The sequence below is a fragment of the Paroedura picta genome, chromosome 12 (genome assembly GCF_049243985.1).
Source record: "Paroedura picta isolate Pp20150507F chromosome 12, Ppicta_v3.0, whole genome shotgun sequence".
Classification (NCBI taxonomy): domain Eukaryota; kingdom Metazoa; phylum Chordata; class Lepidosauria; order Squamata; family Gekkonidae; genus Paroedura; species Paroedura picta.
The window spans coordinates 40,796,814-40,821,663 of NC_135380.1; the positions used below are offsets into that span (position 1 = coordinate 40,796,814).

The 24,850-nt window shown below is 45.5% G+C and overlaps 1 protein-coding gene across 4 annotated transcripts in view; it reads right to left on the reverse strand.

Moving 5' to 3' along the window:
- Positions 1–3,138: 3,138 nt before the first annotated feature.
- COL27A1 (collagen type XXVII alpha 1 chain) overlaps positions 3,139–24,850 on the reverse strand; it is a 356,512-nt gene continuing 334,800 nt past the window's right edge. For all 4 annotated transcript variants that reach the window (XM_077305314.1, XM_077305312.1, XM_077305313.1 and 1 more), the window contains 11 exons: positions 24,541–24,603; positions 22,583–22,636; positions 20,187–20,222; positions 15,757–15,774; positions 13,942–13,977; positions 12,875–12,901; positions 10,382–10,447; positions 10,073–10,241; positions 6,511–6,620; positions 5,817–6,023; positions 3,139–5,361 (listed from right to left, as the gene is read on the reverse strand). In XM_077305314.1, coding sequence (XP_077161429.1) covers positions 5,215–5,361; positions 5,817–6,023; positions 6,511–6,620; positions 10,073–10,241; positions 10,382–10,447; positions 12,875–12,901; positions 13,942–13,977; positions 15,757–15,774; positions 20,187–20,222; positions 22,583–22,636; positions 24,541–24,603 — 933 coding nt within the window. In that variant the 3' untranslated portion in view covers positions 3,139–5,214. The remainder of the gene's footprint in view (positions 5,362–5,816; positions 6,024–6,510; positions 6,621–10,072; positions 10,242–10,381; positions 10,448–12,874; positions 12,902–13,941; positions 13,978–15,756; positions 15,775–20,186; positions 20,223–22,582; positions 22,637–24,540; positions 24,604–24,850) is intronic.

Sequence of the window (24,850 nt, forward strand, 5' to 3'; positions counted from 1 at the left end):
ACATGCCTACTCTCCAGTAGTGCCTCCTGTGAGTAAAACATGGCCCTGGAACCCCCAGTCCTGTAAATGCCCTTGAGGAACTTCAGCAAACAGATCTCAGCCCCGCTGAACAGAGGATTCGCACCAGTTGCCCTGTGATGAATTTGTGCAGAAAAGGCTGACAAAAACTCTACCTCAAATACCTGTAAGTAGAGCATTCTGCTAGAAGTATCTTGCTGGTCAGCAGGTGAGCGCTCATCTTCCCAGGCACTGCTCTTTTCTTTCTCCGAGCTACTTTGGCAAGGAGAAATGCTGTAACACAGGGGTAGTCAACCTGTGGTCCTCCAGATGTGCATGGACTACAATTCCCATGAGCCCCTGCCAGCAAATGTTGGCAGGGGCTCATGGGAATTGTAGTCCATGCACATCTGGAGGACCACAGGTTGACTACCCCTGCTGGAACAGACCCTGCAGGTAACATAATGCATTGCTCCTTGGGCCTGAGAAGGGGCAGCTTTTGTTCTGGGGTTCTTTTAGCTAGAGTCAACTTTTTGCAGCTTAATATTTTTCAGGGAGAAAAAAGGTAGGGGCATTATGTTCTCTGAAAGACCCCTCTTTTTGTTTGGCACTGGCTCTCCAGTGGACCATCCCTCTTAGTGCTGCTCTGATATTATTTTGAATTGAGCCTAATGCTGGGAGCAATTGAGGGCGAAAGAAGAAGGGGATGACAGAGAATGAGGTGGCTGGCTGGAGTCACAAGCAGTAGGTGCAAACTTAAATGGACTCCGGGGAATGGTAGAGGACAGGAAAGCCTGGAGGATCATTGTCCATGGGGTCGCGATGGGTCGGACACGACTTCGCACCTAACAACATCCTTATCCATTGTTGTTCCTCTATATATTGATGAAACAGCCTAGGGGGTGGGACATGTCTGGCTGTCCAAGTTGGAATAGGGCCAATCAGGGTGCAGCCAGCTTTGTCCTGATTGGCCCTGCCCCTGCAGTTCCCGCCCTCCGTCCCTGGACTCTAGTCTCTTTGCTCTCAGATGCCTCAGTGCCTGGAGCCAACAGCAGGTAAGGGGAGAGGCCTTGGGCAAAGGATCATGGTGGAGAGCCTGCAAATGAGGGCCTCTTGGCCTGCTAGGCTGGGCCAGTTGACGAGGGCCTCCCTCAACTGGCCCTCCCTTGAGGGAGTCCTTCCTTCTCATCAGGTGGCCAAAGTATTTGAGTTTCATCTTCAGGATCTGGCCTTCTAAGGAGCAGTCAGGGCTGATCTCCTCTAGGACTGACCGGTTTGTTCGCCTTGCAGTCCAAGGGACTCGCAAGAGTCTTCTCCAGCACCAGAGTTCAAAAGCCTCAATTCTTTGATGCTCGGCCTTCCTTATGGTCCAACTTTCACAGCCATACATTGCAACTGGGAAGACCATAGCCTTGAGGAGAAACACTTTTGTTGGCAGGGTGATGTCTCTGCTTTTTAGGATGCTGTCTAGATTTGCCATAGCTTTCCTCCCCAGGAGCAAGCGGCTTTTAATTTCTTTGCTGCAGTCCCCATCTGCAGTGATCTTGGAGCCCAGGAAAATAAAATCTGTCACTATCTCCATTTCTTCCTCATCTATTTGCCAGGAATTGAGAGGGCCGGATTGTTTTCTTGTTTTCTTGATGTTGAGTTTCAAGCCAACGTTTGCACTCTCCTCCTTCATCCGCATCAACAGCCTCTTTAGTTCCTCTTCACTTTCTGCTATTAGAGTGGTATCATCTGCATATCTGAGGTTGTTGATATTTCTCCCTGCAATCTTGATCCCAATTTGTGACTCCTCTAATCCCGCCTTTCTCATGATGTGCTCCGCATACAAGTTAAATAGGCAAGGAGACAGTATACAGACTTGCCGAACTCCTTTCTCAATTTTGAACCAATCAGTGATTCCATGTTCAGTTCTCACTGTTGCTTCCTGACCTGCATATAAGTTTCTCAAGAAACAAATAAGATGCTCTGGTATTCCCATCTCTTTAAGAACTTGCCACAATTTGTTGTGCTCCAAATTGCATAAGGATATTTGGATAAGGATATTTATTGTATATTTTATGCATGGTGATTTTATTAGATGCCTGGCCACAACACCAGGCTACAACACCTCTAAGATGATATTGGAGTATTATTAGAGCTGGGATGGGGTGAGTTTGTTGCCGTGTCTTATGGGTTTTTTATGTATGTAATCTGATTTTATGTCTGTTTTTAAGGGGATTTTATTGGGGTTTTTATTCAGATGATTGTAACCCGCCGCAAGCCTTCGGAGAGCAGTGGGGAATGAATGAATAACACATCTGGACATTGGAGGCATTAGTGTGCCTTTCTGTATTGATTTAATTCAGGCTGTGCAAAAAGCCCTGGTTTTTTAACTTGATTAATAAATACTGGTACTACATTCTTAAAAATCATGTTCCACCCTGTATAGGCTTAACTTCATCCCCCTTGGGTTGACTAGTTTAGATTCTTGACTTTTGTTTGGGTGAGGATATTTTCTCCTTTTTGTTTTGGACTAAAACTGTCAGACCACAGCCACACAGCCTGGAAAACCCACAGCCACCAAAAAAAGAGAGTTCTTCCTCTAAACCTCAAGGTCCAGTCAATCTAACACATGGGTTGATGGAGTCATGGCTGTGTGAGACCAGTTCTATATGGCTATGTGATGACATCACAAAAATCAGATTATAGCGGGGGTAATGATTTTGCTGCTGCTTGGAACTATTGAATATATTTGCCCCATTCTTTAGGTACTCTGAACTGAAATGTGCATCTCTGTGTGGGTCTATTTTTTTTGGGGGGGGGTAAGTATTTTGCACCAAATGGCCTCCTCATCTGGGCCAGTCCCAGATTTTTCACTGGAGTTCTAACCTTGTCATGACAACCTGCAAGTAAATTGACCAGCTTGTTGTTTAAGGCCCAATCCAATTACAACTGGGCTGCGTTTGCTTTTGTAGTGGTAAAAAAAATGCACCTTGCTCATGTTCAGGATCACGGTTATTCCTGCTTCATGCTCCCCCATGGTTGGAGCCCTGGCATTCAACAGAAGAATACAACTGAATGGGGGGTGGGGGTGTCTTGTTTTCCATGGATTTCCCTTCACTTCTCATGCATTAAGAAAGAAACACAGACGTCGTGTCACTGCCTCAGCTTTAAACACTTTATTTTAAAGTCGCCCTCCCTAAAACAACGGAGAAAAAGAAAAAAAAGGCCATCAAAATGTGAACGAGATAAAAGGAAGCCCAAACTTTGTGAAAACCCAAGATTCCCCAGACAGGGAGAGAGCGCGAAAGTATCAGGGATGAGCTGACATGATGGAAGAGGACCAGGTGGGAGAAACGGCTACAGAAAAAGGGGCTTGGGATAGGAGAGCGGTCTGGATAGACGGTCAGAGTGAGAGGGCCCCGCTTTGGCAGGCTGAGGTATTCTGGGGAAAGCGCCCAAGATGAGAAGGGGTGAGGTACGGGGGGGGGGAAGGGAGGGGAAATAGGGGGCGGAATCTTGTTCTGCTTTAGCTCAGTTGGAAGCAAATTTTTCAAAAGCATACACATAGATTAAGACTCACATATATTTTACGAAACACGGAGATTCCGAACAGGCACCAAAGCAGTCAAAATACAGTACGGCCCCCGATTACATCAATATTACATTCCTTATATAGAATAAAACGGTTACCATAATATTAATCTCTTTTTTTTTCTTTTTAAACTCCAAATTTACATACAGAGTCTAGATTTCTACAAAACTGAACAAAAATGGAGGAAAAAACAAACAAAGGCTGGGTGGCGAAAAATAGAACCGCAAACATCAGCCTTGACAGACGGACCCAAACAGGTAGGTCACCTTTTATTCCTGTTGTTTAAACACAGACATGGGTGTTCAGAGCCAGGAATAGCTGTCAGTAAATGAACCGGCATGGACAATATACCCAGAGTCAATACCGAAATCTCGCCAATAAACAGCAAAAGCCAATTCCAATCAGCATTTTCACTCTTTTGCCTTGGCTCCCTTGCAGTGTCATGTTTTGGTGGATCAGTTGCACAAATAACAAACACACACACGGACACACACGCAGAGACAACACAGACGTCTATATATAAAAGTAAAGAAATGTGTTTTTACAAGCTCAATGTCTGCTTTCTTTTTAAAAAAAAAAACATTTCCTTAGGTACACGTTATGTTTAAAGCACCCATGAAGAATGACCGTTACCTGGATTCCAAAGGAAAATATAAAACCTCATAGGCACGTTAAGTTAAAAGTCAATTTGTAGTTATTTTGCTGACAAGCACAGCATCCCTCCCCCCTCCCCATTTCCCTTGTTCTCGCATCGAAAGAGAACGTGCTCAAGTTGATGGTTGGGGGGGGGGGTCTGTGACGAAGAGACATCATAGCACCTCTTAGAACCTTAAATAGTTTGTCATATATAAAATAACACACTTTTTTTTCCCCTTAAAAAATAAAAGAGCACCAGGTATTTCACAGTGAGAGGTAGAATCAAATTTATCAAGCCCATCCCCCCTCTCTCTTTGTTATTTTTTACCTTTTTTTTTTTTCTAGCACCAATCCTTCTAAACCTCTGTCCTGCTTTGGGCCTTCCCTTCTCACCCCGGTGAAAAGGGACCTCTTCTCTCCCCAATGGAAGAAGGATCTCACTTGGTTTTCATTTTTATTTTTTGCCTTAAATAAAATATATTTTGTATCTTTCTCTCTCTCTCTCTCTCTCTCTTTCTATAATATTGCACATCAAAATGCTTCCTGTTCCAGAACAAGCAGCTGAAAACAGTTTGCAAATCTATCTTTCCCGAGTCGTCTTCCGGGCTCCTTCCACCAAGCCTTGCCTGTCATGGAAAGTCACATTTGGTAGCATGAAGACTGAGCAGGCTATTCCGGTCGTCTCTGAAAGATCTTGTCTAATGCTTCTTTGGCTGAGGGGAACGCGTTCAAAGTTTGGGTGTAGAATACTTCAGCCTCCTTTTCCGCTTCCTAAAGCGCCGTCGGTTGAATCCCGTCTCTCTTGCAGCCATCGCTCCTCCTCCCCACGCTGGAGAACAAGAACCGGACAAACGGAGGCCTCGTGACGATGGGCCTCGTGGTCCGAGCTCCAAAGGTCCAGGCCTCTGTCTGGTAGAGGGGTGGGCGGGGCCCTGCTCAAAGATGCAACACCCCCCAAAATGAAAGAAGTCCAAAGTCTGAAACGCTGCAGAGGCCACCCTTTAAAGGAAACACACAGGCCCGACTTCAAGGAGATACTGCTTCCCTGGCTCGGATGGCGGAAGGTTGTAGATATTGGTGATCGGTAGCTGGTGGAGGTCTTGTGTCCGGAATAGGAAAAGAGTCTGGTGCCACTGTCCGTCTTGAATCTGAATTCAAACATGAGCAGGGGAGAAAGAGACAAGAGGGAAAACCGATCATGTTGTGTTTCTCTTGGGTTACATCAATGATGGTTCGAGGAGGGCAGTATAGAAATTTAATAAATAATAACAACAGCAGCAACCAACAACACATCATTCTCTACCCAGCGCAAAATTCTCAGCGTCTTCCTATACCGTTAATTGGAACAAAGATGTACTGTTTTCAAATGGGCAGAAGGGGGCGATGTTGCTTCACAGAACCTGCACAGTATTCCACATTGCAGTTAGCAAGAAGACATCCATAATCCATAAATAATAATAACAACAACAACAGATAACAGTTAATAACAGTAATATGAAGAATAAAAACTGACTGAAGGAGTAAACTTGCAAATTAATCCATTCCCACCAGCAGACGTAAAGCCTTCCCCCTCCTTTCTAGCCCTCCCACCATTCCGGCTGACCTTGCAATTGTTGGCCACCACTTCTGGCTGCAGCTGCCCTCCTGCTTCGAACATCTGCCCATTCCAGGCCTTGAACTGCACCCCTGTCTCTGAGGGTCCTTCCTGCCAGATGGGCGTGTTGAGGCAGTGGAAGGTGATGTTCTGAACAACCTCAGAGCTCAGGAGGTGAAGGAAATTCATTTGGACTCTTCCAATGTCAAAATCCAGCTGGTTAAGGGGAGAGAGAGAAGTTAGAGGGCCCGATGGGGCCATGCAGTCCTCATCAGGGCATCACCACCCAGCCCTCCTCCTGTGGACAGGGCTTTAAATTCATATAGGCAGCCGTAATAAAAAAAATTAAGATAATAACTAAATACAGAAACCAAAAGGAGAAGAGTTGTGTTTTTGTACCCCGCTTTTCACTACATGAAGGAGACTCAAAGCATGACGCGCTGCATTCAGGTGGCTCCCCTAGCCTGTGGATGAGGCGGATCAAAGCTTCACAGGAACCTGTGAAGCTGCTGTATATTGACTCCTACCCTTGGTCTATCAGGGTCATTCTCGTCAACTCAGATTGGCAGCAGCTGTCCAGTGTCTCAGTCAGAGGTCACCCCCCCCCCACCACCTTTTGAGTTGGAGATGCTGGGGATTGAATCTGGGACCTTCAACATGCCAAGTAGATGCTCTCCCACTCAGCCATGGCCCTCAAACCTACCTTTGAGGCAGTGATGGGGCTGACACACGTCTGTCCCCCTTGGGTGAAGTTACATGTGACTTGAATGCTATCTGAGGAACAGCCAAGATTTGGATCAATCCAGTACGGGCCTGAAGAAAAAGAGGACCCTGGCATTAGAGGAAGGTCTTAACACGGGACCAGTTCCATTCAGGAAGTTTTGTCTACAAGACGTGCCCTGTTCCGCACACCAATCAAAAAAACCATGGGAAGGTACAGTAAGGTACAAGTCAAATAATCCTGCACCCCCAGCAATCAGCAAAATACTGCTGTCAGAGTCTGCAGAATGTAATCAAAGTCGTTATTCAGGCAAAGCCTTCAGGAGTGCTGCAAAAAACTGGCCTCTCAAATGGAAATAATAGCAGAATTGCCGCTGGTTTGGGGCTTATTTTCAATAGTTACAGCTACACAAAATCACCTTCAAAAAGGTTTTCGAGTATATGTAGTGAAATAAGTATACTGATAAGAAATAAGAAACCGATATCTCTGTTAAGCCCAGGAAGTTCCATTGTCCTGAGTGTTATCATAACATGAAAAGGGCACATGCCAGTGATGTCCTTTGCCACCTTTATTATTTATTCTTGCAATGGAGATATTGGCTATAAATATCAGACAAGACAAGATACCGGGACTAAGAGAATAAAAGTGGGTAATGTAGAGCAGGGGTAGTCAACCTGTGGTCCTCCAGATGTTAATGGACTACAATTCCTATGAGCCCCTGCCAGCAAATGCTGGCAGGGGCTCATGGGAATTGTAGTCCATTAACATCTGGAGGACCACAGGTTGACTACCCCTGATGTAGAGCTCAAGATGAAAAGCTATGCAGATGATGCAGCTCCAACGGTGCTGAATCCCCCCAAATCACTGCAGTATGTAATGGAACATATTGAAGAATTCAGATCCTTTTCAGGTTACAAAATCCACAGATAGAAGATTAAAATAATGATGGAATTCTTATTGCAACAAGAGGAGGACATTATAAAGAGTACAAAGTGTACAACAGCCACTGATTCCATTAAAATTTTGGAATGAATGAGACTGAGCAAAATTATAAACCTTTCAAAAACAACTTCTAAAAAATGGAAATTGATACAAGCAGACTTATCTATATGGAAAAAAATTAAAATCTGGCAAGGATTTTTTTTCAATTAAAATAAATGTACTGCCAAAATTAAACTGTTTGTTTCAGATGTTACCCATACAAATAGAAGCAAGAACACTGAAGGAATGGCAGAGACAGATTTGGAATGGCAAGAAACCAAGACGAGTTTTTAAAGTATTACAGGATGAAAAGAAAAGAAACAGGGGAGGACTAGCAGTTCCAAACATAAAATTATGCTACCAAAGATCAGGTTTGGTTTGGACTGCTGAAGTCCCAAGACAAAGTGAGATTTGAATTGGTGCATCTAGATGAAGGCTTGCATAATTATTTGTGGATTAAGAAATCAACTAACAACTAAAATTATTATAACACAAGAAAGAAGAAAGAAGAATCAGAGATGAGCTGCTGCGAATATGAGCTGGAATTCTCCAAATTGTCTGCCAACAAGGCCTAACCCAGTAAGAATATCAAAATAATATCAAAAACAAACATGCCTTTCTCAAGTGTGATACCAGGATAAATTCTAAGGGAAAAATCAAGTCATGGTAAGACATTAGGGATGAAGGAATAAACATTCAATGGTTATATCATCAATAAACTTCAAGACTAAAGAAGATCATAAACACTGAAGATGGAGCCCTAAGAGATATGACTGAGTTCAAACAGCTGATCATAAATCAAACAGAGCATTTATTACAAAGGATTTAGAAGTTATTTAGAAACAGAAGAAGAACAAGTGAAAACATGTATGATCAAATGGAAGCAGATTTAATCTTAAACAACAAATAGATGTCCATTCATCAATGGGAATGACTATGGGGAGGAGATACCAGTTTATACCCAGTCAGGTGTTAAGATAAATCTGATACATAATGTTTTTTAGATGTGACATAACTCTGAAGGATATAGAGAAAATGAACAAAACCTACAAAGCAAAATGTTGGAAATGATAGAACTTTCCCACATATGTGGTGGGCATGTCAAAAAGCAAAAAGATACTAGAAGGAAATACATGTAGAAATGCAGAATATTTTAAAGTTTTAATTCATGAAAGCTAAGAATATGTTGTTAGGTATATTGTCTAGCGATTTGCCTAAAATGTTGGAAGAGATAATCAGATATATAGTGACAGTGGCTATATTTATTTATGCAGCAAAATGGAGAACAGTCATTTGCCCAAGCTAAGAAGAGTGGAAAAAAATAAGCTGCCAAATATGCAGTGATTGTGAAATTAAGAACTTATTTGAGAAGCAGACCAGTTATGAAATTCAAGGAGAAATGGAGTGTATTTTATGTAAGCAGGAGACAAATTTAGAATGAGTAGTATTTAAAAGTCTTATATAAATGTATTGCAGTGAAGAAGCAGAATGAGAATTAGTTTTAAATGTAAAATGTTTTAAATGTAAAACGTTGAATATAATTTTATCCCAACTTAAGTTGTTTTCACTGTATTGTACGTACAATGTTTTAAAATGATTTTGCATAATGAAGGGTTGGGGTTGGGGAGAAATATGTTTTACATTCTATTTTACGATATGTAATAATTGTCATACTACCTATTTGACAAACGTAATAATGCAGTAATGGCAAAGTATACAGAATTGAGTCTGCAGCAATGATGAAATAGATTAGCTATGAAATGTAAAATGTTGAATATAAATGTATCCCAACAGAATTAATTTTTATTATATCTTATAGGCAGTGCTCCAAAAACCTTCTAAATGGGTTGTTGGGGAGGAATATTTCTTTTTTTTTAATGATATATAGCATTGTTATACTATTTGGTTTCCAAAAATAAATAAATATGCACATATTAAAAACTATCCCCAGAATGCAACAATGAATCTAGACAGAATCAGGGTCCTGTTTGTTGTTCTTATGCATGAAAAACTTCCCCATCCCAAGAATGGATCCTCAAAGCAGACTATAGCGATTCTTAAACAACAATTTAATATAATATTTTTAAACTGTGGCTGGGTTTAAACAGCTCCTGCCTGCTCAATGAGGAATCTTCTACACCAGGGGTAGTCAAACTGCGGCCCTCCAGATGTCCATGGACTAAAATTCCCATGAGCCCCTGCCAGCAAATGTCCATGGACATCTGGAGGGCCGCAGTTTGACTACCCCTATTCTACACATATAGAAAGGGAGCCCTGGGATCCAATCCAGCAAATATTAAACAAATTATATATCCCACGACTGTCATAGTATCCCTTCCAAAATTGGAAGCACATTAAAATTTTTCCCTTTTCCAGAGTGTGTTCTAGAAATGTACATTTTTATAATGTTATCATCAAGAAGTCCCTTGAATTTTATTTTTCACTGCTTATCAACATAAGGAGAAAAGGGTCTCCTTTAATTAAAGATGGCAACACCGCCCCTCCTTCCCCCGTGAGGCGCTGAGGGAGACAATGTGTTCAGGGCCAGTGTCCTTCTGCTTACCATCCTGCATCTTCTGTTCACAGCTCATGAGGTCTCTGCAGATGCGGGCCGGGTTGTCCTTTGTTCCAAGGGGTCTCTTGATGCTCTGGATGAGGGTGCTGAGGTAGTGCAGAGTCTTAAAGATCTCCCCTCCTTGGTCCAGCACTGGGAGGTCTGGGTACTGAAAGCCCTGCCCCAAAAGAAACAGGGTGAGGGGACCGCATGCAAGTCCACAGCTGTTCCGACCCACAGGTTCTGTGGTGGCATCTGCCTAGGAAATACTTCTCACCCAGCCTTGAGCACGGGATCTACAGGCGGTCCAGAACTTACCTCAGTTTTGAACGCAGTGCCGGTGTTTATCGCTGCTTGGAAAGCTGCACCAAAGCTATCTTGTTGCTGGTTCAGGAGAGTAGGGGGAGGGGGAAAAGGTAGACTTGAGTAGAGAAAGGTGGACCGGACAGATCTCGGCACATGGTCAGAGCTACGTGCTATTTCTTGCTTCAGTGATACTTTTCCTCATGGAGGAATCCCAGGTTGGGGGAAACAGGGAGGAAATTTGTTCTTTTGAACCCTTTCCTTTTTCCAGCTATTTGTCTCTTTAAAATTACTTTCTCCTCTTTGGACCCCACAAGATAAGATACCTCTTGGGGAACAGTAGAAGAAGAAGTGTTGGTTTTCATACCCCACTTTTCACTACCTGAAGGAGTCCCAAACAGGATTCCAATCACCTTCCCTTCCTCTCCCTGCAACAGACACCCTGTGAGGGAGGGTGGGGTTGAGAGAGCTCTGACAGGACTGCTCTATGAGAGCAGCTCTATCAGGACCATGAGTAGCCCCAAGGTCAACCAGCTGGCTGCATGTGGAGGAGAAGCAGGGAATCAAACATGGCTCGCCAGATTAGAAGCCACTGCTCTTAAGCACTGCACCAAACTGTAGTAAAGGTGAGTTTGACTAGTTGGGAGGGGGAAGGGTTAAATACCCCCCACTTTCTTCCTGCTGTGCCTTCTCCCAAACTGAAGCGTTCTGCAGCCGCTGGACCCATGAAGAGGTACCACCTCAGCAGTATGTGCCAGCCAGTGTGGGTCAAGAGCTCAGGACCAGGGCTGAAGAGATCCAGAGCCAGCCCCCTACAGCCAAGGTGGCCTTCACTAGGTGACAATGGACCAGCCAACTTCTCAGCCTCATCTACCTCACAGGCTGGCTGTGACATTAAAATGATGGCTGCAAGAGCCAAAACCTGGTGTAAGGCCCACAGGAGGTCAGTGGGATAAAAATAGGAGGAGGAGAAGAGCTGGTGTTTATACCCTGCTTTTCACTATACACAGGAGTCCCAAAACACCTCTCCTTTCCTCTACTTACAACAGACACCCTGTGAGGTAGGTGGGGTTGAGAGAGCCCTGACAGAACTGTGAGGACAGCTCTGAGAGAACTGTGACTGGCCCAAGGTCACCTTGTTGGTTGCATATGGAAGAGTGGGGATTCAAACCTGGCTCTCCAGCTTAAGAGGCCGCCGTTCTTAACGACTACACCGAGCTGGCTCAAGACAATGTGTAGCTGCATTTCGAAAGTGGGCATCATAAATGATGTCGCCCACTGTTTTAATCCCTGCAGCCCAGGAGGAGAAGCCATGCGTTCAACCTGTGGAGTCTCCAGTTAAACCAACTTGGGAAATTATTATTACTATATTTATTATCCACCTGAATTATATCCCGTTCTGAATGAGTTAAGAGTTAATCATGATAAGAGAATTGTCAAAAGCTTTCACAGCCAGAGTCAATGGGCTGTTGTGGATTTTCAGTGCTGTGTGGCCATGGACTGGTAGTTTGAGTCCCTCGTGTTTCCCCAGTAACTGTGGCTGGCATCTTCAGAGGCAGGACATGGCAAGATGAGAATCTCTCCATGCCAAAGTGTGGAGCCACATGGAGAGAGCCGTTCTGCCGGAAAGGCAGTATACAAATAAATATGAAAGTAAATATTGCCATGTCCTGCCTCTGGAGATTCCCATTTTGCCATGTCCTACCTCTAAAGATGCCAGCCACAGTTACTGGCAAAACAAGAGACTAAAACTACCAGAACACACCCACACAGCCTGGAAAACCCACAACCACCAGCATGGTAAGAGACTTCTACAAACCATGAGCAGCTCCCCAATTGGTACACTTTGCATCTCGTGCAGTTTGGTTCCACAGTCTACTACAGCCTTTCTCCACTTTTTTACCTTTGAGAAACCCCTGAAACATTCTTCAGGCTTTGAGAACCCCTAGAAATGGCACGGTTTTGCAGAATATGGTTGAGAAGCCGAGCTGTGGACACGCCCACCTGGGGCCCCTCCCCTCCCCACCCCCTCCAGGCCCATCATTGGCCATTCTGGCAAGGGGGGGAGGTTGACATAACCATATATGGTCATGTCACCTGATAAATGTTTAACACATTTAATATATAGAGAGAAATTAATGAACCCCCCCCCCCCCATTTGGGAAACCCTTCTATGGCCATCAAGAAACCCTCAGGGTTTCAGGAAACTCTGATTGAGAAAGCCTGGCTTACTACATATTAGCTTTTAAGCAGCCCTAACCTGGATAGGCCAGGCTGACCTGATCTCAACAGAAGCTAAGCAGGGTTAACCTTGGCTAGTATTTGGATGGGAGACCTCCAAGGAAAACCAAGGTCATGGAACAGAGGCAGGCAATGGCAAGCTACCTCTGAAAGTTCTTTGCCTGGCTGCCAAACAATTCCCAGATCTCCTGGCTGTACTAATAATAATGAATGGCTTTCAGCAGAACTCAGAAACATGCATCTAGAATACAATCCCAGACAACTTACAAATGTAGCTGGGATTCCTGGCAGGCCCTGCAAAAACAAAGGCACAAGAAAATAAATTTTGGTTGGCTTCTTTCTTGCTTTAAACCCATCTCTCATTTTCTACTTTACTTTGATTAGGATAATAAAGTCACTTGCTGGTTTTTCCTAGTTCAGATTCATTGCTCCAAGCTCAGAGTCATTTACACCAGGGATAGTCAACCTGTAGTCCTCCAGATGTTCATGGACTACAAGTCCCATGAGCCCCTGCCAGAAAACGCTGGCAGGGGCTCATGGGAATTGTAGTTCATGAACGTCTGGAGGACCACTTCTGTTATTTTGAATTTTTTTGTTTGACTTTGTTTAGCTTTCAGATATTTCTGCAAACCTGGGGCTTCCCTTAGATTTGTAGACCACCCTCCCCCATATGTTCTTGGCTCCATTGTGTGGCTTTTTGATCTACTTTACAGTCCAGTTTAAAATTATATATATGAAATAATAAGAACCATATGAGGGGACATCCCAACTTCTGTCATTACTCCTGCAGCTGCTTTCCTCTCTCCTCCTTTCTGCACCTTCACTTGCTAGCCATTTCTACCTATACCATCCTATTAGACTTCTCTCCTCTTTCCCGTGCTTTCACTTGCGCTTCACTTGTCAGCTGTAAGAAAGATGATCGTGGGACTGAATAACACTCCATGTGAAATCGTCATGTTACAAATTAATACAGTTGTCCACCTAACCTCCTCCTAATTTTAGGTGGAGCAAGCCAGACCTAGTCTGCACACAATGGATAATGCACTTTCAATGCACTTTTGAAGTAGATTTTCCTGTTCCGCACAGGAAAATCCAGCTGCCAAAGCACATTGAAAGTGCATTATCCTGTGTGTGCAGACTAGGCCCTAGTGTTCCTGGTGGAGCTGTGCACCCACTGACCCCATTCTGGCTATGGAACCATTCTGGCTGTGGCAGTGCAGAAGATCCCAGCATGGAATCCAGAGTGAGTGATCTGCTCCAGACACAGGTTAACTCTCTCCATGAGAACAAAAACACCCATCCATCCTTTAAATGTTCTTTTTTAAAATACATACCGGTGGTCCAGGGGGTCCTCGAGGACCTGGGGGACCCTAGGAAGACAAGAATCGGAGAGATTATCCCAGAGGGCCCCCCTGAATTATCCCACCATGTCCATGCAGCAAGAGCAGGCAGGGCAGCATTACTGGCCATGTTCCCAGGCACGTTTAGAAGCCCTGAGAGGCCTTGTGGCTAGGCTGGCTTTTGGTGTGGCAGGGCTTCAGCAAATTCAGACATAACATCGACCCACAGTTCAGCTTCTTCCACCTGTATTTTGCCATGTCTGGTTCTAACCAATGGATCTAAATTGAGATTTAAACTGAGCCTTCGGGGAGGGCGGTATATAAATATAAATCTAAATAAATAAACAAATAAACAAATAAATAAATAAATAAATGCAGTCGATAAGGAGTGTGCCACAGTCTCCCTCTAAGAGGATGAGGTGGGGAGATTTTTAGTTCTCTCAAGCATGCATGGCAAGTGCAGCACCATTGTAAAAGGCTCCAGCAGTCCAGAATGGAGCTGAGGAAAGGGGAGGGGAGCATTTCCTCTGTGTTAACCTAGAGTATGGGGTGCAATTCTAGCTCACCTCCTCTTGGTGCACACACCCTGCATAACGCTAAAGGGATAATGCTAAAGAGCTGGAACTTTCAGCTGCCAGACAATCACAGACTATCCTGGCTACGCTACACACAGGGAAACCACTTTCAAATAATCCCCTTGGTTGGGAGCCTCAGCTCTTCCCATTCACCCTGAGCCAGACCTCTGGCTGCTGCTGATATGATCTTGGCTCTACTCTAATTCCATCATTATTCTGTTTCATTGGATTTAGTCTCCTTGAGGGCTTTTTATAGCCTCCTAAGTGTCTATCAGATGAGTGTTTTTGCACTGCGGCTTGGCATCAGGACCTTTTCTAGGGCTTAAAAAAAAAGTATGTATGTCAGTAGCCCATTTCTCTGCTCCTCTTAGCTTTCCAAGGATTTGGGAGTTAGTTTCAGCTAAGTTTTTGAAGGGAAGCAGCAATGTATGTTAGCAAAGTTCTGACATCCTCACCTTTGGGTCAAGAAACCCACCCCCAAAAGGTTAAAGAAATAAATTGTAAAATACTAATCTCTTTTCCCCTTCCCTTCATTTTTAGTAGTTTCTACTGTGTCCTTTTCAGTATTTGGTAAGCTAAAGGTAAAGGTATCCCCTGTGCAAGCACCGAGTCATGTCTGACCCTTGGGGTGACGCCCTCCAGCGTTTTCATGGCAGACTCAATACGGGGTGGTTTGCCAGTGCCTTCCCCAGTCATTACCATTTACCCCCCAGCAGCAAGCTGGGTACTCATTTTACTGACCTCGGAAGGATGGAATGCTGAGTCAACCTTGAGCTGGCTGCTGGGATTGAACTCCCAGCCTCATGGTCAGAGCTTCAGACAACATGTTAGCTGCCTTACCACCCTGCGCCACAAGAAGCTCTTCAGTATTTGGTAATATGTACTTTTTGTCCAGAGTTTGTGTATTTTACAGTTTCTTTATCATTATGTATTATGTATATGTATGCCTGACCACTGAAGGCTGTGCACTGAAATGCATTTTGTCCAGGCCACTTGGTCTGTGTTTGTGATTTTAGAATTAATTTTGTAGTGAGGCTATCATTGAGGCCTTACAATGTCTCTAACTTTCACTACAAATACATGTAGTTTTGTATATTTTAACATTTTTTATTTTTTTATGCATTGCACTTATAATATCAGGCCGCATGTTCATATTTCTTTATCTTTTGAGGGTTTCTTGATTCAATTTTTTGGTATTAAGTATTTTCTCATCTTTTTCCTTTGACATCCTTACCTTTGGACCTTGCAGTCCCTGGAAGAAAGAAGAAAATGAAAACGGGTCATTCATTGAATCCCTTGGTGGTTTTTTAGATGTACTGGTGAATTAGAAAAATTAGCCCGTTGAAATGAGACCATTTACCAAGGCCATTGAGTTGGCCTTGAGCTTTATTAGAATTTTTAAAGGTTTTCTTATGCAGTCCCCCAATTTCTGATACTGATTGCAACATAAAAACATAAATGCGTTATACAACACATAAATGTTGCGTTGCATGAGTATTGCAACAAGCCAGCATTGTGCTGGGAAAAGAGTGTTGGAATTAGAGTGAGGAGACCTGAGTTCTAAACCTGACTCAGCCATGAAACTCATTGTTCTTGACCCACCACAAAATGGGGGGGACCTCATATATAACTTGCCTTGAGCACTCCAGAAGAAAGGTGAAACACCTGAAAGGGTTAGTCTCCAACCAGGATTTTAAGTCCTCTCTTAGGGTCACGTTGCACCTTTGCTCGGTTGGAGAGGGGGTGCTTTCCAGGAGTTCCCCGAAACACACACCCAAACCCAGAATAGCTCCCAGCGTGCTGATGTCACACAGAAATTATATCAGCATAATGGGACAATGCTCTGGCTTTTGGGAAAACTCAATGGTAAAAAAATGGCCTCAAACCGTAGAGTTTTGCTCCAAACCCAGTGTATCAACCCCCAACAATCCTGGCCTGTTAATGTCCCAGGGGGGAGGGAGGTTCAGGGGCAACGATCACAGCAAAAGCGGCTGTTATGAGGGCATTTCCCCCTACTTTCAGAAACCTCCCAAGCGGGGGGGAGCAATGCCAAACCAGGAGTTCTTTCTGCCCCAGTGGGGGTCTGGCATCTCTACTTTCTCAAAATAAAGCTGTACCTACATCATTCCTGATGTCAAGCCCTTTGTGGTTCAAAGCTGCTTGAGTGATTTTATTTATGAATATTGCCATCTCTGTTCTCTTAGGATGGTTTAGAGGAAGAAGAGTTGGTTCTTATATGCCGCTTTTCTCTACTCAAAGGAGTCTCAAAGCAGCTTACATTTGCCTTCTTTTTCCTCTCCCCACAATACACAACCTGTGAGGTGGGTGAGGCTGAGAGACGCCTGATCTTACTGAAGAAGAGTTGGTTCTTATATACCACTTTTCTCTACCCGAAGGAGGTTCACCCGTGTGGGGTGGGTGAGGCTGAGAGAGCGCTGATATCACTGCTGGGTCAGAACAGTTTTATCAGTGCCGTGGCGAGCCCAAGGTCACCCAGCTGGCTGCATGTGGGGGAGTGCAGAATCGAACCTGGCATGCCAGATTAGAAGTCCACACTCCTAACCACTACACCAAACTAGCTCTCCTTGCAAAATATGGAGTCATTTGTAACCCAGGCCCCAGATTCCTCTGAACATTATCTCAAATAAGAATCTGCTGCCCAGGATTTAACACAGCCCTGAATACTGCTTGACACAGATTCAAAAAGCGGGACTCTGCGGGAGAAGATGAGTTGTCAGACCCTGAGTGACAGACTGCTCAGACCTTCCAAGCACCACACAATATGTGGCTTTTTGCTTATATAACATTCCAGGTTCCAATTCCCGGCGCACCAAGCAGCAAGTCCAGGAGCAAGTGTTGGCTGAGACCTAGCAAAACCATCACGTATTACAGGAAACGTAGCCAGCTCAGCACAAGGCTTCGTATGTTCGTCCCACTTAAATCCCCTGAAGATTTCCTCGAAGGGCAGCGTTCTGGCTGAAGGCCACCAGGCTTCACTTCAGGATGGATATAAAGGTTCTCTTGAGCTTGGGACGTGGCTTGATCAACCCCTGCCGTCTCCGGGAGCTCTCCCGGGTCCTGAGGGACTAAGTCAGTCCATAACCAGCTTTCTGTTATCTTTCCCGGTCGATCCAGAGCTCTGTCCCAGCTTGGCTGGGAGAGGACAGCAATAAAGTTCAAACTATCAACTTGCCAAATGCAATATTTACTCATGCGTGCACAGGCTCTAAAACCCTGTAAATCCGACAGCATCCATAACTGGGAACTGCCAGGAAAGCAAATTTAATTAGTACAGTAATAAATCTTTTTAAAGTTTGAACCAACACTCAACGCCTCTCTCTCATTCCAATTCATCTCAGCTTCTGTTACATAGGCCAGCCCTAGATTCAGGTGGCTAACTGTCTTGGTCTGAAGTAACAGGACAAAATCTGGATCCAGTGGCACCTTTAAGACCCACAATGTTTAAATTTCAAGTTACCAATGGACTTGAACCTTATTCCATAGATAAATCCTAGTAGGTAAGATTTGGACCAACGACCCGCAAAGCTGATGTTCAACAATCCAGAAGTAATCTTTGTGAAGAAAAGCCACAATAGTCTACCAAATTTTTATCCCACTTCTTCCTCTAGGGCGGGGGTCAATCAACCCCCGGTCCACGGCCCACTGCCGGCCGCGAGAGCCTCGGCAGCGGGCCACGGATCCCTCTCCCCGCCCCAACGCAGCGAGAAGCTTGCCAGGCCGCGAGCAAATTGCCCGCCAAAGCAGCCGATTAGCTCGCGGCCCGGCAAGCTTCTTGCTGCGGGAGTGGGCGGGAGAGGGAAGCGTGGCCACTGGCATGCTGGCGGCACAAAGGCGCATGCTCGGACCTGCTGCACGTGCGTGTTTGTGCCTGGCGGGGGCACAAATGCGCACCTGCAGCAGTTTTGCACATGCACGCATGCGCAGAACTGTCATGCATTCGCATTTGCGCCCCCACCAGGAGTGCAAATGCACATGTGTGGCAGCCTGCGCATGCATGTATGCATGAAACTGCCGCGCGTGCACATTTGCTCCCTGTTGGGCGCAAACGCGCCTGTGTGGCAGGTCCGAGAATGCACGTTTGGACAGGGCTGTCGCGTATGCGTGGGCCCCCGGGTCACCCTCTCCCCCCACCCTTTGGCAATGGGCCACAACCTCAAAAAAGTTGCGGACCGCTGCTCTAAGGAGTTCAGAGTGGCATGCATGTTCTTCCCCTCATCCATTTTATTTTCATTATAACCTTTGAAAGAAGCCTAGATTGAGAGAAGAACTAACATGAACTCCCAAAACAACTGTAGAGTTGGGTGCATCTTTAAACCCAACAAATGCATTGGACTTGTGCTCTCCCAGCTGCACTGGCTCCAAATTAGAGACCGGATCGGGTTCAAGGTTTTAGCTCTCACCTCCAAAGTCCTAAACAGTCTGAGAGGTACGTATCCATGAAACTACCTCTTCTGATACACTGCTCCTCCCCCCAAAAAGCATTAAGATCAAGTGATCCAAATAGGCCCCAGCCCTAAAGAGGTGAACTGGCCACAACCAAATGAGGTCAAAACCCTGTGGGGAAGAAGAAAAAGAGAGAGAAGGAAGAGGACAAGAAGCTTTTCACTACCTGAAGGAGTCTCAAAGCAGCTTAGAATCGCCTTCCCTTCCTCTCTTCTCACCAGACACCCTATGAGGAAGGTGGAACTGAGAGAGCCCTAAAAGAAACTGCTCTGTGAGACCAGCTCAAGGAGAATTGTGGTTGGCTCAAGGTCACCTAGTTGGCTGCATGTGGAGGAGTGTGGAATCAGACCTGGCTCGCCAGATTAGAAGCCACTGCTCTTAACCACTACACCAAGCTGGCTCTCTTAACATCTAGGAATGCTGGCCTTCCCACCTACAATCCATCAAATGCTGAATTCTGTAAGAACTGAATACATCTTCCCAGTGAGTTTTAATCTTGAAAGAAGTAGCTTTGAAATTGTTTTAAATTGATTTAAATTTTAATTATTTTTTAAAATTTTTAATGTTTAATCATGTGATGTTTTACATTTTCGTGTGACTATAGTACTTCTAATACAAACAGCTCTGAGCCATCAGGGAAGGGTGGTGTACAACTATAAAAATAAATGAAGTCTCCCAGCTCTTATTCCAGCACTCTAACTGCTATTCCACACTGGTAGGAGAGTTCATATATGCCCATTCAGGTGAGCCAGGGCCTACAGCTCAGTGTTAGAACATCTGCACAAGGTCCAAAGTTCAGCCTTTGGCGAGAAGATCTTGGATAACAACAAAAGTCCTCCAGACCTTGGAGAACCTCGGTCAAACCAACCAGGTCATACACAGGACTTGAGCGACTGATGGTTTTCTGTGGTTGAAGAGAAGTGACTTCACATGTTTATCAGAACCTTCGCTGGAGGTTCTAAACACCTTAGCTCAGGGGTAGTCAAACTGCGGCCCTCCAGATGTCCATGGACTAGAATTCCCAGGAGCCCCTGCCAGCGAATGCTGGCAGGGGCTCCTGGGAATTCTAGTCCATGGACATCTGGAGGGCTGCAGTTTGACTACCCCTGCCTTAGCTGGATGTCCCACAACACGGGACATCGTGTAGTCTATTTACACCTTGTGAGAATCAGCCCCCCGAAAAAGTGAAGGGCCACTCACCATTTCGCCACGACTGCCTTTGTCTCCTTTGGGACCCTATGTGAATTAAAAAACAACAACAACAACAACAACACACACATAAATAGGTTTACTATTATTATACTTGATGTCGTACACATTTTTGAACATGTTGAGCTGTTTTGAAACCATAATGTGGCGCTCAGAGAGTGAAAGAGTTACACCACTTTGAAACTGAAGAAAGCAGGATGCAACAGGTGAGTGATTCCCCATCTGCAAAGTTCCCTGTCTGAGGAAATTTAGTATGGCAGGGAGCAAAGCTCTAGCCTAGGCTTCCCTTCTCCCAGCAGTTAGTTTTCTACAAAAAGGGAATTGCAAGCACAGAGAAAACCTGCATACAGCATGATTAATGATGATGTGCCTTATAGCAGGGGTAGCCAACCTGTGGTCCTCCAGATGTCCATGGACTACAATTCCCATGAGCCCCTGCCAGCAAACGCTGGCAGGGGCTCATGGGAATTGTAGTCCATGGACATCTGGAGGACCGCAGGTTGACTACCCCTGCCTTATAGCATATTGCCCCCAAGGTTGCTCATAGGTTGCCCAAGTCCCAAGTACTTAGCTCCTCTACATCAGCCTTTCTCAACTCTTTTACTGTTGAGAAACCCCTGAAACATTCTTCAGGCTTCCAGAAACCCCAGAAGAGACACAATGGTGCAGGATATGGTTGGAAAGTGTAGCTATGGGCATGCTCACCCCACCAAGGGCCCCTCCCCTTTCCAGCTCCTCCAGGCCCATCATTGGCCATTTTGGGGTGGGGAGGTCAACATGACCAAATATGGTCATATCACTCTATAAATGTTTAACCATTTTTAAAAACATATTAAAAATCAATTAACTCCCACCCACTTAGGAAACCCTTCCTGAGTCCTCAAGAAACCCTAGGGCAGGGGTAGTCAAACTGCGGTCGTCCAGATGTCCATGAACTACGATTCCCATGACCTCCTGCTAGCATGGTACTGGCAAGGGCTCATGGTAATTATAGTCCATCTGGAGAGCTACAGGTAGGCCACTTCTGCTAGACCAAAGCGCTTAGGCCCTGAGGGCCTTCTTCAGTGGTCTAAATAATAACACCACACACTAGAAATATAAAATAACCAGGCAAGACATGTAGCATATGAATCATTGGAATGGGGCACCTCCAAATAACACTTATAAAATTTTGCTGTCATCAGGCCTACAAATGCTGAGAAGCCCATGTTCATCAGAGACCACAGATTTGTACAATCATTCTGCTCTTGGCTGTGACTCTGTTCACGGTTTGTGCCCACGTGTCAATCAAAAATGAATAGAGTAACAGCCACAGCGGAATCGTCCCCCGCCCCCATCCCAGCCTTTTGTTGTTCTACATATGCAGTCAATATGTGGAGAGGCAGAAGTACCCTGGCCCCGCCCCTGCCTGAGATCACATGGAGGTGGAGGGAGGGGCCAGCTCACATTGGAGCTGGGAGGCCACCAAGGAAGCCCAATGGGAAACCAACTCTGTTTGTTCCTTTGTCTCTTGAAAGCCCTACAGGGACGCTGTGCATCAGCTGTGACTTGACAGCACTTTCCGCCATCATGTAACCTTCCTGATATGCACAACGGCCATTTGGTCTGAAATGCACATTTCCAGCCTCAGTACACACAGATGAAAACACTGCGGCATCCTCTTTCCAGCTCAGACGGCAATTGAAAGACTGAATGTTCCTCGGAAAAGGAGTGTCCTGCTCCCTCCCTCTTCTCCAGAACCACCTGAGCCCCTGGTGAAGTCTGAGGGCCAAGCTAACTGAGGAAGCTGGGGGAAGGTGCCTTGTTCTCTCTCCCACAGAAAGGCTGTCTGGGGATGGCGTCTGAGAGGGAAAGGGAATTCAAGCTGCGTTCTAAAGCTCCCCTTTTACTCCCCCCTGAACGTGCTGCCCTAGAAATGTAGGCCCTCCATGCTCTAAATTTTGCTTGAGGCGCATTTCACTTCCCCAAAGCCTGATGATGTGACTCAGGGGAGACACCTGACATGGACACATTGCAGCTATGTCACAGGATCGCTCATGAGCCTGTTGCTCATAGATAGAGGAGCACTGCAAACCTATTGGAAGGGGTGCCCAGGGTATTAGGCACGGAAGAGGAAGAGCAATGCTAGGAGGTGTAAGCCCAGAAGAAAAACAGCCGGTGTAGCTTGGCCATCCCGAGGGAGCTGGGAATGTCAGGCTGTTGGTGAGCCTCATAAGCATCTCCATCTCCATCGGCTCATAAGCATCTCCCTCATAGAAGCAGTTGCAGCCAAGGAAAATTCACCCCTGAGAAGCTAAAAGGGAGCCATGGTTTTGTCTTTGGAGCTGATACGGTGTTGCTGTGTGCATTGTCCACTTAAGCCAGAATGAACCAGAGAGACAACTTACGGGACTTCCTGTTGGGCCCAGCATTCCAAGCGGCCCGATAACGCCTTCCTTCCCCTGCAGAGAACAGAGATGCCAGTGAGCGCTCAAGTCTCCAGAACGTCCCACTGTCGAAGCTATACTTTGTGCTCTCATTCTTCCCTTCACATAATAGCCCTCCAAAAGAAGCCCCCCCCCTTTATAGACAGGCCAAATAGCAGGAGGCAATATCCAAACAACACTCACATTCACAGGGCCAAATCCAGGGATAGTGGAAGTTGTATCTGAACTGGTGGATAAAATCTGAGACCACAGTCATATGGAGAGAGTGTAAATGGAAGTTGGTGCTGTTGGTTGGGGCCGATGCAAGTGTGCCACTCCACCGTGCCCAGATAGCAGCAACGTCTGGACGTACCAGAGAAATGAACAGCTGCAGCAACAGCCAGGCCCAGGCCCCTCTGCTGGATGGCATCTCTGCCTCGCTCAGGCCCATAAACCAGACAATTGATAATGGTACAGCAGAAGCCAGCACCCCTTGCAGCCTCGAGAAGGCAACAGGCCAAGGGAAGCAGCAGGAAGAAAGATGCCAGCGATCCAGACAGGCTGTAACGAAACCCCCTTCTCGCCTATGACACTCTTCTCTTCCAGCTGGCTGGCTGCCCGGTACCCTGGACTTCCTTGTGAAATTGTTTTCTATGCTGTGAATCTATCCTGGATTCCGTACTTTCCATTTTGCTTGTTCCATTAAATTACCCGACTTCTAGGCCTTAGGTTCTCGCTCCACTCCTACCCCCAGTTTCCTTCTCTGGTTCTCTGCACTTGTGTCAGCTCCCATCTGGTCAGCCTTCTTTGGAGCCGTTGGCCCAGGCTGTCTTGAACTCATCTCAACCTTAGCTAAACTCCTCTAGAACCTACTGATGGGCTTGCCCCTCTCCCTCGATGAAAGTATGGCATGAATTGCTTTCTTTTTCTCTTCATCTTCATTAGGAAGCTGGTGAACGATTTTACTTTTGTAGTATCTCCTACTGTTGGCCTCAATCTAGCCTTAATTTTCCGTCATGCCCTTCAGTAAGGCTTTGGCCAAGCGTTTACCAACCATATTTCTTCCATTCAACACTGCATCTCTCCCTCCTTCCTACACACACACACACACACACACAGAGCTATATATGGACCAGAGAGTCTTTCTACAATGCTGTTTATGTATAAATTAAACAACAGGGGAGCCAACAAACACCCCTGCTTGACACCTTTGTATGTTGGTATTTTGTTGGTTAAGGAGCCAGAAATTCCGACTCTGATTTGAATGTAAGTGTCCAAGTGCAACTCCCGCAGCAGGAACAGGAGCAGCCTATCAATGTTCAATTCTGATGTCCTTATGAAGCTTCAGCCCCTATGCTGTCTTGCTGACCCTCCAGAGGAACTGGTTGGCCATTGTGTGAGACAGGATGCTGGACTGAATGGACCACTGCTCTGATCCAGCAGGGCTCTTCTGATGTTCTTATGAAGGCCTTGGCCCCTGTGCCCTGTTGTTGACCATCCAGAGGAACTGGTTGATCACTGTATGAGACAAGATGTTGAACTAAATGGACTACTGGTTTGATCCAGTAGGGGTCTGCTGATATTCTTATTAAGGTTGTGGCCTCTGTGCCTTGTTATTGACTGTCCAGAGAAACTGGCTGGCTGCTGTGTGAGACAGAATGCTGGACTAGATGGACCACTGGTCTGATCCAGCAGGGCTCTTCTAATGTTCTTATGTTCTTATGTTCTCCTAAGCAATCTAGTGCAAACAAAGAACGGGCAATCTCTGATCCCCTTAAGGGGAGTCACCAGCCTTGGGATTGCAGGGGGTGGTCTGAGATGCAGCCTGATGTCAAAGAGGAGATCAGGAATATCCTTCCCATGGGGAAATGTCCAGATAAAGTAGTTACTCCTACAAACAAGGCAGTTATTAGGATTGAAACCAGTTTTTAAAAACTCACCATGAGTCCTTGTGGACCTTTCGGGCCTTGTATTCCCTTGAACCCAAGATCTCCCGGGGGTCCCTGTGAATATAAACTTCAGAGGTTAATCCCAGAAAGAATCCCATCCACCCACAAAGCACAAAACCGTTGCACCAGTGATCCTGCCTTATTAAATCTACTCATCTGTCTGCTCTGTGTGGGCCTTGTTGAATTCGCACACAATGGAAAAGCAATGGGAGGGAAGAGCTGAATCCACTGCACTCCCCCCTTTGGCTCTTCCCATTTCCCCCTCTGAGAACTTCTTCTCAGAGCCCCACTAGCAACAAAT